Source organism: Muscardinus avellanarius (genome assembly GCF_963383645.1).
Source record: "Muscardinus avellanarius genome assembly, chromosome: 9".
Classification (NCBI taxonomy): domain Eukaryota; kingdom Metazoa; phylum Chordata; class Mammalia; order Rodentia; family Gliridae; genus Muscardinus; species Muscardinus avellanarius.
The window spans coordinates 58,882,460-58,896,570 of NC_137795.1; the positions used below are offsets into that span (position 1 = coordinate 58,882,460).

General features: G+C 36.7%; 1 protein-coding gene and 1 pseudogene across 3 annotated transcripts in view; one reads left to right on the forward strand and one right to left on the reverse strand.

Moving 5' to 3' along the window:
• CROT (carnitine O-octanoyltransferase) overlaps positions 1-14,111 on the forward strand; it is a gene marked incomplete at both ends in the record, with an annotated part of 43,502 nt that overhangs the window by 15,161 nt on the left and 14,230 nt on the right. Inside the window, 6 exons of one of the 2 annotated variants that reach the window (XM_080701955.1) lie at positions 4,204-4,297; positions 4,542-4,667; positions 9,005-9,106; positions 10,336-10,419; positions 10,500-10,607; positions 10,841-10,971. In XM_080701955.1, coding sequence (XP_080558081.1) covers positions 4,204-4,297; positions 4,542-4,667; positions 9,005-9,106; positions 10,336-10,419; positions 10,500-10,607; positions 10,841-10,971 — 645 coding nt within the window. Of the gene's footprint in view, positions 1-4,203; positions 4,298-4,541; positions 4,668-9,004; positions 9,107-10,335; positions 10,420-10,481; positions 10,608-10,840; positions 10,972-14,111 lie in introns of both variants that reach the window. The other variant, XM_080701954.1, reaches the window with a different exon arrangement.
• Positions 12,031-12,982, reverse strand: LOC308267236 (F-box/WD repeat-containing protein 2-like; annotated as a pseudogene). The gene has a single exon. The product of its transcript is annotated as an F-box/WD repeat-containing protein 2-like (transcript).

Sequence of the window (14,111 nt, forward strand, 5' to 3'; positions counted from 1 at the left end):
AAGGGCCTCGCTAAGTAGCTGAGGCTGGCTGCAAACCTACAATCCTCCTGTCTCAGCCTCCCAAGTACTGGGATTACAAGCATGCACCACCATATCCAGCCCAACTTTAAGTATTTTTTTACTAAATACTACAAATATATAAAAGTACACATAAAAGTGTACAGATAAATGCTTATGTAACCACTCTCCAGGTCCAAGCAGAATGTTTTTGGTGTTTGAGAAGCATCTTCATACTTGGTCCCAGTTGCTTTGCTTTCCCTTTTTCCTAAATGAAATCATTTAAGTTGTATATTATTTTGAAGGTCATTATACAAATCTTGGGCACATGTGCACCTGCATTTCTGCCTGGGTTATATACCCAGGAGAGGATTTGCTGAGTTATAGGGTTTGTGGATGTTCACCTTCAATAAATAATGACAGCTTGCCAGAGTATTTTACTAATAAGCATTATTGTGTATGAGCTTTTTCTTGGTTTTATGTGTTACCACTTAGAATAGGGGATGTTTATAATTACTTTTCTATTAATGGAATCATTTTGATGAATAGTTCTTAATTTGACTGGAGTCTAGTCTGTTAATCTTTTACCATGTGGATTGTATTTTTTATATTTTGTTTTATACATTTTTCTGTAACTCAGTGCCAAGAAGATATTTTCTTAAGTTCTAGAATTTTGTTTTGCCTTTCACATTTATAGTCAGTCTAGAACTGACTTGTGTGTGTGGTGTAAAGTGGAGTTAGTTGTACATTTGAAAAAAGTGCTCTTGTAAGTATTTTTCTACAATTTGCTTCTTTTAGTTAATGATAAAACAGTGATATTTTTCCAGTGGTGCAGCACATCTACCTTATTCTTCTTAACTCTTAACATAGACTTCTGTCTGCCTGATACTATAGTGTATTTGATCATTTCTCCATTAGTGACATTGATGTTTTCATTTATCGCTATAACAAATAAAGGCATTATCAAGCATATCTCTTCATGTGTTTAAAGAAAGTATCTGTGGGTTGATATTCAAAGTGAAATTTCTAGGTCATAAGACATGCACACTTTAATATTTTTACCTAAGTCAAATAGTCATACAAAGCAGTAGTACCTCTATGATAGAAAATGAACATGACAGTTTTTCCACATTATTTCTGACGTGATACAATTAAAATATATCTGGTGAACTGATAAGTGAAAAATAGTTTTCATTTTTGCTTTAATGTCATATTCCTCATCACTAGCGAGGTTAAGCATTTTTATGTATCATTATAGGCCATTTCTGTCTTCTCTTCTATGAGTTATTGTTTTTCTATTGTCTGAATTCTTTTATTCTTAATGATTTATAATAGTTATTTATATAATCTGGGCATTAATTCTGTACTGATTATATATGTTGCAAATATTTTCTTAGAGTTAATTTTAAAGATCTGTTTTTGAAATTGTACATTGTTAATTTTAACAGAGACAAATTTACCTTTTATTCTAGGTCTTTTGCTTTTGTGATTTGAATAACATTTGAATATTTGTTGTTTTTTTAATTTGATTGGTCCAAATTTAACATATAAATATTAAAATGGGCTTATTAATTGGATTACCCAGGGCCATTCTTTCAGAAATTGAATACATGACATGTGATCCTTGGGCTAAATTTAGCATGTGGCCTACTTTGTTTGGATAAACAATTTGAATCACTGTTAAAAATTAGAAGAATTCACATGAAATTCTCAATTTCTGATTTCTCTTTGTAAATCAAAGCTCTACCACCACCAGCTTGCCCTGTGGGAAGGCAGCTGTGGTGGGACTGGGTGTTCTATAAGTTGTTCTTTTCAGGCTGCATGTTTTGTTTCTGTTTGTTTCCATCCTTGGTTCTCCCCACACTGAAGCCAGATGTTTACCTCACTTGTTACTTCTTCTTATTCATTAGTTGTAATAATAGGGAGAGATTTCTCTGTTTCTGTATGAACGTGGTGTTGACAGGCCTAACTTCTTTTCCCAGCTATCTTTCATTCCTCCTACATTTTTATCATCCTCAGTAGTACCAGTATCTACCTCATCATCCTAGTCTGAGAATGACCCTCAACATCTCCTTTGTGTCCCATACTAATCAGCAACAAAGCCCTTTCCATTTTATTGCTTAGTGATGTCTCAAATTCTTTCCATTTTCTGTCTCCGTTGTCTATGTTAGTATTTCATTCTGCTAAACTATTAGCTAGAATTCTATAGTTATTCCCTTGCCTCCACATATTCTCCACATTATCATCAGTCTTTAAAATTGAAACATGATTTTATCTCACCTTTGCTTAAAATCCTTAAGTCTAGGGTAAAGTCCAAATTCCTCAGCAGTGGCCTAGATTTGGCCTTTGCCTGTCTCCTCAGCCTGTCCTGCCCTTCTCTGTGTGTATCCTCTACTCCTGCTTTATTGTTTGGTTTGCAATCCTTGTGACATGTCAAAGTATCTCTGATTTTTGGACATACTCTTCATGCTTTCTGTTTGGAATGCCCTCTCCTGCCTTGTCTAGCTGGCATATTCTAACCTGTTTGTGTCTACTCACGTGTCACAAGGTTGGCAATTTTCTAATTTCCTGTTCTTCTCAAAAACCTAAGAGTTAGCCTCCTTTAGTCTCTTTCTATACTGTGTATTGAAATAATTTATTTCTGTGTTTCCCCATACAGATAGGGTTGGCAGGTTTTTTTGTTTTTTTGTTAATTCCTACTGCTTAACATGGTGCTTAGTATCCAATATAGTTTCACTGTGGATGTGTGTGTGCATGCATGCGTGTATATTTATGCAAGTGTGTGCATATGCTAGACCTGTGCATTATAAAATTTTATCTAAAAATGTAAGACATATTCCAGGTGTAAGATAATTGGTCAAATTTTGAATCTTAGTGAATTGGGATGTCAAAAGAGATATTATTAAAAGCTAGTGTAGTCATCCAGGAAAGAAGAAAGACGTTGGAACTTTAAAGAATGGGACAAATTCAGGAAATGTTTTGGAGATAAAATTAATAAGAATTGGTGACTGGGTTTAGAAATAAAGGAAGCATATATGACAGGTTTTTCCAACTTATAGGAGTAGGCTGATAGTGTTTTAATAAGAGGAAACATTAGGAGGGACCATTTTAATTCTTGCTTAGTGTTTTATTTTTAATAACAGCTTAATATTGAGATATAATTAACATACCATATCATTTATCCATTTAAAATATATGATTTAGTGTACTACACGTTAATTCTTTTTCTCATTATTAATGTCACAAGTACTAATTGGTTGTACAGTAAATCCTCTGGTTTTATATACATATGTGTATGTGTATATATGTATGTGTATATATGCACATAATTTTTTTAGATAAGATGTATATGTATATCTAAGATTGGTTACAGAATATTTTTCAAGTTTTCCATTGTAGAGAGTATACACTTGAGCCTTGGAAGTGCATTTCAAAGTATAAATATATTAGCCAAATCTACATTTTAGCATATTATTAAATATACTCTTAGTGTTAATAGAACACATAGTTACTTTTAAAAATGAAAGATGTGACATAGAAAATAAACCTAGCTGGGCGTGGTGGCGCATGCTTGTAATCCCTGTGCTTGGGAGGTGGAGACAGGAGGATCGCGCAGGTTCGAAGCCAGCCGTGCTGGCTTAACAGACCCTGTTTCCAAATAAAAATATAAAATAGGTCTGGGAGTGTAGCCTGGAGGTAGAAGGGTTTCTAGGAACCCCAGTACCACAAAAAAAAGAAAGAAAGAAAGAAAGAAAGAAAGAAAGAAAGAAAGAAAGAAAGAAAGAAAGAAAATAAACCTATTGCTGCTGGGCGTGGTGGAGCATGCTTCTAATCTGAGCATTTGGGAGGCCGGACAGGAGGATGGAGGTTCAAGGTCAGCCTCAGCTAGTTAGTGAGGCCTTCTGAAACTCAGTGAGACCCTATTTCAGAATAAAGAACAAAAAAATTGGGCTGGGGATGTTGCTCAGAGGTAGAATACCTCTGGGTTCCATCCCCAGTACCGGAGAGAGAGAGAGAAAGGGAGAGGGAGAGGGAGAGGGAGAGAAGAAAAGAAACCTATTGCTGTTGAGGCCAGAATGGTTCTTTGAGTATTATGTCAAAACATTCAAATACTGACCAACATTATGCTTTGTAAAAGGCCTATGTGGCTCTTCTCTTCCTATATTCTTTTTTGAATTCCTTTCCTTTTCTTTACTCTTCCATAAGGCAACTGACGTATATCTACAAGAAGTGCCACAGTGAACCTGATGGACCAGGAGTAGCAGCATTAACCAGTGAGGAGCGAACCCGATGGGCCAAGGTTAATTTACATTATTCTTTTTTGTGTCTTGAGACAGCATCTATATGCTGTGCGTAGTGCATCCTTGAACTCCTGGGCTCAAATGATCCTCCTGCCTTAGGCTCCCAAATACCTGAGACAACAGGAACATGCTACCATGCTAGAGGACTGATTTATCAAAACTTTTCTCTAAACAAATTCTCGAGATTTTCTGGGTATGTTGCATTTAAATTGTAACAATTAATCACTTTTTCTTGTCTTTTAGGCACGAGAATATCTGATTGGTCTTGATCCAGAGAACTTGACTTTGTTAGAAAAAATTCAGAGCAGTATATTGGTATATTCCATAGAAGATAGCAGTCCATATGTCACACCAGATGATTATAGTCAGGTAACTGTCTTGTTCTGTTATCTTCTCAAAGATTTTCTTGAAAGAATCGTGTGTATATTGAACATGAGAAAATTTTTATTTTTTACAGTGCTGGGAATCGATACCCATTGCTTTGTACATGTGAGGCAAGAGATCTAGTGCTCAGCTTCATCCCCAGCTTGAGAAAACTATTTTTTTTCTTTTTTATATTCAGGCTCTTAGAATTTTGCTATGAAATATACATGTACCAAACTGAAGAAAATACATACATAAATAAATAGTGTTTTGTAAATCCTTTCTACAGTGTTTAAGTCTCTTTAGATATATTTTATCCTTTGTTTAAAGAAGCATGGCTATTCTTTGTATATTAAATGTCAGTGTTTCTAAACTTTTTCATTGACTGCATACACAGAATATTTGCATAGGCCATTGGGAAGAAGATCTTTTCTCTTAAAGGTGACATAAAGATCTGCCTATAACTCACACCAGTATGCCTTGACTGGTTGGGAGGGCCTGTCTTATAAATTATATCAACCTTGTTAAGTAATATATCTTTTGGTTTTATTAGACACACAGATCTCAATGAGTTTAAGGGTAAATGTGAGTACTTTTTTTTTTATTCTCAGGTAATGTTTTTATTTCCTGGGAAATAAAAGGTAGTAATTGTATTATAGAAATCTTCTGTTCTTTTGAAAACACTTAAAATTATTTCATAATGTATTCATCCATATTAAATGAAAAAAAATCCAGGGGACTTCCGGGAAGATGGCGACGGAGAAAAGCGGGGCTTACGAGCCCCGCTAACAACCAATCTCTATTACTACAAAATCAGCGCCTTTCATAGTCAGAAAACACCATCAGCAGAGAAACAAAAAATGTAATTACAAGGGACAGAGAAAAAGAGGGCTGGAAAAACGAGACACCAGAAAGAAACCAGACCGCAGTGCTGCGGCCGGAGCCGTGGCGCGGAGCGGCGAGTGCCATCTTTCCTTGCAGCACCAGGCCCCAGATAGGAGGGGGACTCAGAACGGAGCTCAGAGCCACAGAGGAGATATGCCGGCCTCACACCCGAGGATGCGGCAGCAGCACCTTACTGCCGGCAGCAGCGGCGAGTTCACCAGATGGCACCAGACCAATGCATTCAACAGCCCACCAGGCTCCAGAGAGGAGCGGCGGACAGCGAGCCGAGGTGAGCCGCTGTGGAACAGCTGGGCGGGATTCGGCAGATTTTTTTGGCGCAGGGAGCATCTAAAGCTCCCAGGGGCCAGGCTCAGCACAACCTGCAGGGACTCAGAGCAGAGCTCAGAACCAGAGAAGAAATATGCCAGCCTCATGGCCGAGGTTGTGGCAGTGGCGCCATATTGCCACCGGCGGCAACAGCAGCGAATTCACCGAGTCCACTAAAGCTCCATCGGCGCACTCATTAATAGTAAGTTAAATTGTGGCCCCAAAAGAGAAATCCCAGTACTGCACTCCCAGGGACTTGACCCAGTGGGGGAGTGGTGGTGGCAGAGATATCACACCATAGGAGAATGCCCAACCTGGCCCCCATGGTCTAAAGCAGCCTCGATTGACTCTCTGGGTTTGAGACTCTGCGATACAACCTAGTAAAGGAGTAGTGGGGACTGAGATACCACAGACTCGAGATCCAGAGCACCTTAAGTGAAGTCATAGTGACCCAAGGGAAGAACCCAGAGAAGGCACAAACTTCCGAAAGCATGGGAAAGAGGAATAACAATGGAGCAATGAATGCCCACAACCCCACAACATCAGAACCCGATAAAACAGAAATTCAGAGATTTCTAGAAGATCAAATCAGGAAAATAACTGTAGAAATAATAGAGGTGTTTCGAAAAGAATTCAGAGAGAGCCAAAAAGAGATAAAGGATGCAATTAATGAAGTAAAGGCCTCAATTCAAAGTACAAACAACCGATTAGACCACATGGAGAATGGAATCTCGCTCTTAGAAGATGATCATTCCAAATATGAACGCATAGTTTCTAATCTAGAAAAAAAAATCCGGCAGCAGGAATCTGACATTGAAGAAATATGGGCCCATTTTAAGAGAGCTAACCTAAGAATCATTGGAATAGAGGAGGGAAAAGAAGGTGTACCAAAGGGATCAGCAATCTCTTCAAGGAAGTAATAGCAGAAAATTTTCCAAACATAGAGCAAGAGGTCGATACACAGGTCCAGGAAACTTATAGAACTCCCTTTAGACACTATCGAAGAAGAGGATCCCCACGCCACATAATTGTTAAAATGACCAATGTGGAAGCCAAGCAGAGAATCTTAAAGGCAACAAAACAAAGGGCCAAGTGACATTCAGAGGCAAACCAATTAGAATCACTCCAGACTTTCCAAACCAAGTCATGAGAGCCAGAAGGGCTTGAAGTAACATATTCCAAACTCTGAAAGAAAACAACTTCCAGCCCAAAATTTCCTACCCAGAAAAACTTTCTATCAAATTAGATGGGGAAATAAGAAGCTTCCATGACAAACAGAAACTGAAGGAATTTATGTCTTCAAAACCAGTGCTAGAGAAAATACTCAAAGAGATTAACTACAAAGAATTAGGTAATACACACCAGAACCAGAGAAACAAGATTTTCCATCCAACAGACAACTAAGATTGGTTTTCTGTGGAGATTCACGATTTATGTTAGTCTTTTACATATCTCTAAATTGTATTGTTTGCTTTTATTGTTGCTAATTTTTAGGATTTCTAGTTGGAATATTAATATACCTTCAGATATGGCATTTGAAAATTTTTATCTCATTCTATCAGTAACTGTTAACTCTGTTTACATTGTCTTTGGATATATAATTTTTTTTTATTTTTTAGGGAGTTTGTTTACCCTTCTGTTGCCTGTGCCATTGAAATCATATCCAAGAGATCACTACAAATTTCAGTGTTGTGAGGTTTAATGACCCAGATTTTCTTCTAAAAGTTTATAGTCTTAAGATTTATATTTAGGTCTTTTATCTATTTTGAGTTAATATTTGTATATGGTGTTAGGTAAGGGTCCAATTTTATTCTTTTTCATGTAATTATTATTTTTCAACAATATTTAGTTAAAAGATTATTATTTCCTCCACAAAATGTTTGTGGAAACCTTGTCAAAAATAACTTGACAATATAGGGAAGAATTTATCTCTAGGCTTTTATTTAACTCCAATGGTTTATATATCTGCCTTTAACAGTACTACACGGTTTCAATTGTTGTAGCTTTATATGGTTCGAAATCAGAAAATATACATCTTCTATATACATGTTCTTTTTTGAGATCGTTTTGGGTATCTAGAGTCCATATTCCATATTAGGATAGATTTTTTCTGAAAAATAAATAAATAAATGTATGGTAGTTTCACCTAAAAAATATTATCTGGTAAGAAAGAAAGCAAAAAGAAATATTGAAATGTTATCTTTAAGTCATCAAAAGCTTGGTATCAGACAAATGAAACTGTTCTGTGAGATTATCATTGTTAATTTCGAATAAATTGCTATAATACTAGATGTCAGCCACTAAGCCACGCATGGGAAGGAGAGATAGGGAGGGAACGGGGTGGGAATCGGGTAGGGGCTAATTGGGCAATGTATACATGTTTATCTACAAAATTTTTTTTATCCCATTATGATGTATGAATACAGTGCACCAATAAAAAAAAAGTAAAAAAAAAATCCAGGTTTAAATCATATAGCTGATAAAAAATAAAACAAAATGAACTTTAGCTATATTTGGGGAGGATGTAGGGGAGGATACACAACTACTTAAGGAAGAACATGTTTTAATGCAGTATTAGATTACAGCCCACTATATAGGTTGTACATGCATACATACATATGTATGTAATAGAGTTTCACAAAACAGTAATTACATTTACTGACTGCCTGAGATGTACTCTGATATTTCTATTCTACGATTCTGTTTTTCTTTGTAAAGCATGTTGATTCTGATGCACTAAATTGATTTCATGATGCATTAAAGAGCGAAAATCTATAGTTGGAAAGACAGGTTTATTGAGATATGATTCATCCTAAAATATTTTCCTCTTAACTCTTTAGTGACTAAATATTAAGTAAGGTCACATATACTATGAAGGTTATGAAGGGCTTCTGGTTTAAATTGTATGAAATTATGAATTATTCATTATCTATAATTACCAACATTCCCTTTTCTGATAGGATTTTCTTGAAAGTTTGAGAAATAGCTGAAGTACTATATTTAACGATTAATTTGTCATCGTATTAAGTTTGGTTGGTGTAAAGAAGAAAAGATGATATATATGTGTTTTAAGATATTACAAGCCAATAATAAAACTCTTTTTAACTTGGAATAATTTTAATTTGTTTTAGATTCTTGCAGTGCTCCTTACTGGAGATCCAAAAGTACGCTGGGGTGACAAATCCTATAACTTAGTTTCCTTTTCTAATGGACTGTTTGGCTGTAATTGTGATGTAAGTAAACTAGCAGTCTTTTTTTTATTTTAATCTTTTAGGTTAATCTAATGGCAGTAAAACACATATACTAGTGCTGTACTGTGGTGTAGTACATGTAGACACCTTTTAGTTTTACCGCATTATAACAAGAAGTTCATTTTTGAAATCTTAGTGAAAGTACAGATCAAGCTATTTTCTCTAGTATGACCAACAGTTTGGTGTATATCTGCAGAAAAAGAATTTGCTTGTAATTTTTATGTAGTATACTTTCTTAAACCCATGTTATCTGTTTGTCAAGAATTAACAACCTATTTTAAAAGACATTAGCTGGGCGTGGTGGTGCACTTTTGTAATCCCAGGACTTGCTGAGGCAGGGGTATTGCAGGTTCTCAGCCAGCTTCAGTACTTAGTGAGGCCATCTGCAACTTAGTGAGACCTGTTTCAAAATAAAGAAAAGAAAAATAGGGCTCGGGTTGTAGCTCGGAGATAGAATGCCCCTGGGTTCCATCCCCAGTTGCGCAAAAGTTAAAATAAAATAAAAGACATTATATAACATTATGCATGTTTTCTATGTAGAGGGAAATGTATATGGGTAGATTTCTAGATTTTAAGATTTGCCTAGTAATTAGGTAACTGTTTAACTAAAATGATACATGATTTTAGAATACTATGTATATCTACAAATACTAAAATATCTGGTAATTACTACAATTTCTTACCTTTATAAAATTTTTTAAAAAATCTTTTTGATTATCTTCTACCTCTTGCCATGTATTGCAAATTTCAGATAAGCATTTAGGAAGTTTGTAAACCAAGAAAAGAAAAGGAAGGATTCAGTAGTTTTATTAACTGGTATTTACTTATTTTTAGATGATGGAAACTAAATTGGCATTAGCTTAAGAAGATACTTGTTAACAGAGATGCAGACCTACATATGGATAAGGCCAACTTCCAAAGTCCAAATGCTTTCATTAGAAATCTCTCTGTTCCTATTTTTTTAGCCCTCTTTTTGACTTCTTTTTTAGGTAGAATATATAATGTGATTGCAATTATAATTTTTTTCCAAGTAAAAATCGCAGTTACTCTTCTATAGGATAGCTGTAGCTTTATTCTTAGGAAGCAAGACATTTGAGGATAGAATCTCTTAACCTCTTGTCTGTTAAAAATGAAGGAAAGTAAAAAGAAAATTTGGGGTTAAACTTTAATTCAGCATAACATACTCAAAATCTTCTGTGTTTTCATTTTAGCATGCTCCTTATGATGCAATGGTTATGGTGAACATTGCCTATTATGTTGACGAAAAAATTTTAGAGACTGAAGGAAGATGGAAGGTATGTTAGAAAAAATGTCATCTTTTCCCCCTAATACTGTCATAGATTAAACATTTTTTTTAAGTCTTCTCTATTTTCAGGGGTCAGAAAAAGTACGGGATATACCACTTCCAGAGGAGCTTGTTTTTACAACTGATGAGAAAATATTAAATGACATCAACCAAGCTAAAGCTCAGTTTCTCACAGAGGTAGATTTTTCACTTTTCCCTTAGATGGTAATTCTTTCTTTAACTACTATATATTAAAATGTAGCTATCTTCCAAGCATATCAGCATCAAACAATTTAAAAGTATAGCTTTAGTGCCTTTAATGCTACTTGTCTGATGATTAATGCAAATGATAATTTAGTCCTCTTTAGGGTATTCTCCTTAGGTGACTTCTTTACTGTCCCTATTTGATTTTTGTTGTTTGTTGTTGTTAGGCATCTGATCTGCAAATTGCAGCATATTCCTTTACATCTTTTGGCAAAAAACTAACCAAGAAGAAGAAGCTTCACCCTGACACATTTGTCCAGCTTGCACTTCAGCTGGCCTATTACAGACTTCATGGACGGTAAGGGCCATTCATCTTCCATTTGCGCCATCTTGAATTCCAGGGGTATATATTTTTCATCGTTTCCTCCTACTTCCTCAGTGTTCGTTTCACTTTGTTTTCCAGTTGGCACTGTAGCCTACATTGTGCTTTCGTCAACAGTGTATTAAAAGTTTCAGCTTGTGATAGATTCACAGATTGGCTTCATGCTTTATCACATTGTCCACCTAATAATTCACTTCATCTCTTCTAGAGAGGCTTTGCCATTCATTCACATTCAGATCACTTGATTTTCTCGCTGTCTCAGCTTTTTGTTGGGCTCTTGAAAAGCTAGGACCTTTACTCATTTTTAGGATAGGAAATACACTGTGTTTTGACTTTCTACATCCTAAGCAGAAGTGGAATCCCCTTGATCTTGCTTTTATATCCAATCTGAGAATATCTATCTTTAAATGTGATGTTTAGATCATTTTTATTTGATATAATTATCAATAAAGTTTGATTTAAGCCTACTACATTGCTGCTTATTTTATGTTTGTCTCTTCTATTCTTGTTCCTTTTTAAAATCTTCTTTTGAATTATTAGAATGGGTTTTGTTTGTTTTCATTTTATCTTCACTGTTGGGTAGTCAGCTATGCTCTCTTTTGAGTAACTGCACTAGAGTTTAGAAAATACATCTTTAATTTATTGCAGTCTACTTTCATATATTTCCACTTCACATATAAGGACTTTGAAATAGAATACTTCTATTTCCTTTCTTCCATTCTTTGTGTTGTCAGCATAGATTATACTTCTACATATGTTGTAAATGCTACAATGCACTTTTAATATATTTGCATTAAATACCTAGTTATCTTTTTATTGTGGCAAAATATATATGTGTGTGTGTGTGTGTGTATATATATATATACACACACACATATATGCACCTGATTGTGTACTGTGTGATGATGCCATTGACGATATCAAAGCTCTTGTGATGCAAGAACTTTGGTCTAGGTAGTTGGCTGCAACAGAGGTTGCACCCCAAAACCTGCATCCCCGGCACCCAGAGTCAGTCAGCGGTGGTGGCTGGTGGCATCAGCTGTGCTCCTTCCACAACACCAGGTAAATACTCTAGGTAGGCATGCTGGTAGCAAAGACCAAGCCTATGTCATTGTGTCCGTCCTGTCCACTCAGCCAGGATGCTTCACCTGCCACGAAGCTCGAGCTTTCTTTGATTTTCTGTACTTTGATAGAAACCAGTGGCTAATCAGGCTCTCTGTCCACAAGCCCCTGATATACAGGTAGCAGTTGTCAAACAGCAGGGCAAAGATATCTCCAAAGCCAAGCAAAGCCAAGTCTGCTATTTCAGAGTCTCAATAACTCTGATTGGTAGAAAGCAAACATTGAACTATAGACTGTATTTGCCATCAAAGCGAAGTCTCGGGTGCAGACAGATACTTCTTTCCACAAATACAGACAGTGTCTTAAAGCACTTAGAATGGATTTCTCTCTTAATTGGCCAAACCTTGATCTCATATTTGTCCACATTTAAGAGGATATAATCTCTAGAGCTGAGCAAGAGGGACTTGACTTTGTGCTTCTGCAAAACCACCTTGGTGACCCATTCTGTGTGCCTGGTGAGTGTGTTCAGGCATGTCCCAGCAGATAAAGCCCATACTTTCACAGTGAAGTCTGCAGAGCCCTCAGGAAGATATCGAATTCATCATTGTAATCCATACTAAACACTGCCCCCAGATGTGCTGTGCCCTCAGGAGTGCTGTGTCCTGGCTCTAGAACTCCATTCTCAGCAGTCCACAGTTTTCAAGGAGCCCATCACAAGCTTCTGTTCATTGAACTTCACTGCTATACAAGTATGGGTCTGCATGCCATAAGCACATTGCCTGGTGCTCACATCCCACAACTTTGCAGAGGAGTAGTCCGACCCCGTACAGAGAAGTCCATCTTCGTAGTAAAGTGCATATGCTCTGGCATTATGTCCAATTAATGATGAGTTCTCAAAAGCTTCATAGTTCTCTAGTTGTTTCATTCTCAAAATAGACTTCAAAGAAACCTTCCAGTGCAAAGCATTCTGAACAGAATCATCTATCTGCCAGTTCAGATTTTTATGGTCTGCCACACCTTTATACAGGCACTTATCACCTTATCCCACTGTTTCAAGATGAGGCAGCATGCGAGTAAAGTCTGATGAGCCATTTTAACAAAAACTGAGCTGCAGGGGAAAGAATTTGAGGAAGTCTCACTTGAGGAGAGTCTGCAGGTTATTGGAGGGATGCCTGAGCTGAGCTGTTCCATTAAGACTATTCAGGTGACTCAGAGTTTCATTTTTCTGAACCAATGACCCAGGGCCCAGAACCTTGTGCTGGGCACATACAGACTAATACTGACTAAGTATGCTTGGGGCACCAGACGCTCACAGCAGCTTGGTCCACTCTGCAGCCATGGTGCCTAGACCTGTGGCCACCACTTGAAGTCTAGCCTCACTGTGGAAAGGCTTCTGGGGCTGCCTACATTCTAACCATTTTTTTTTTTTTTTGGTGGTACTGGGATTCCTGGAAGCCCTTCTGCCTCCGGTTTACACTCCCAGACCTATTTTATTTTATTTGGAAACAGGGTCTCTTAAGCCAACGCACCTGGCTTCGAACCTGCGCGATCCTCCTGTCTCCGTCTCCCAAGCGTGGGGATTACAAGTGTGTGCCACCACGCCCGGCCATTCTAACCATCTTAAATGTTCAAGTCGAGAGGCATTAATTAATTCCATAATATTGTACATCATCATTTCCAATTTTTTTTATCACTACAAATAGAAATTCCACTCTTATTAAGTAATAACTCTTAACTCCTCAGTCTCTGGAAACCTCTAATCTTACTTCTTGTCCCTAGTAACTTCTACTTTCTGTCTATATAAATTTGCTTATTCTGGATGTAAGTGGAGACATACAACATCTGTCCTTTTTCACTGTAGCCTATTTCACTTAGAACAGTGCTTTCAAATTTCATTCATGTTGTAGAATCAAAGCTTAATTTCTTTTTATGCCTGAATAATATTCTCTTATTTGGATATATACCACATTTTGTATTTCCACTCATCCGTTGTAGACACATAACACATGACTATCATGAACAATGTTGCTATGAGTATTCATATACAAATATAT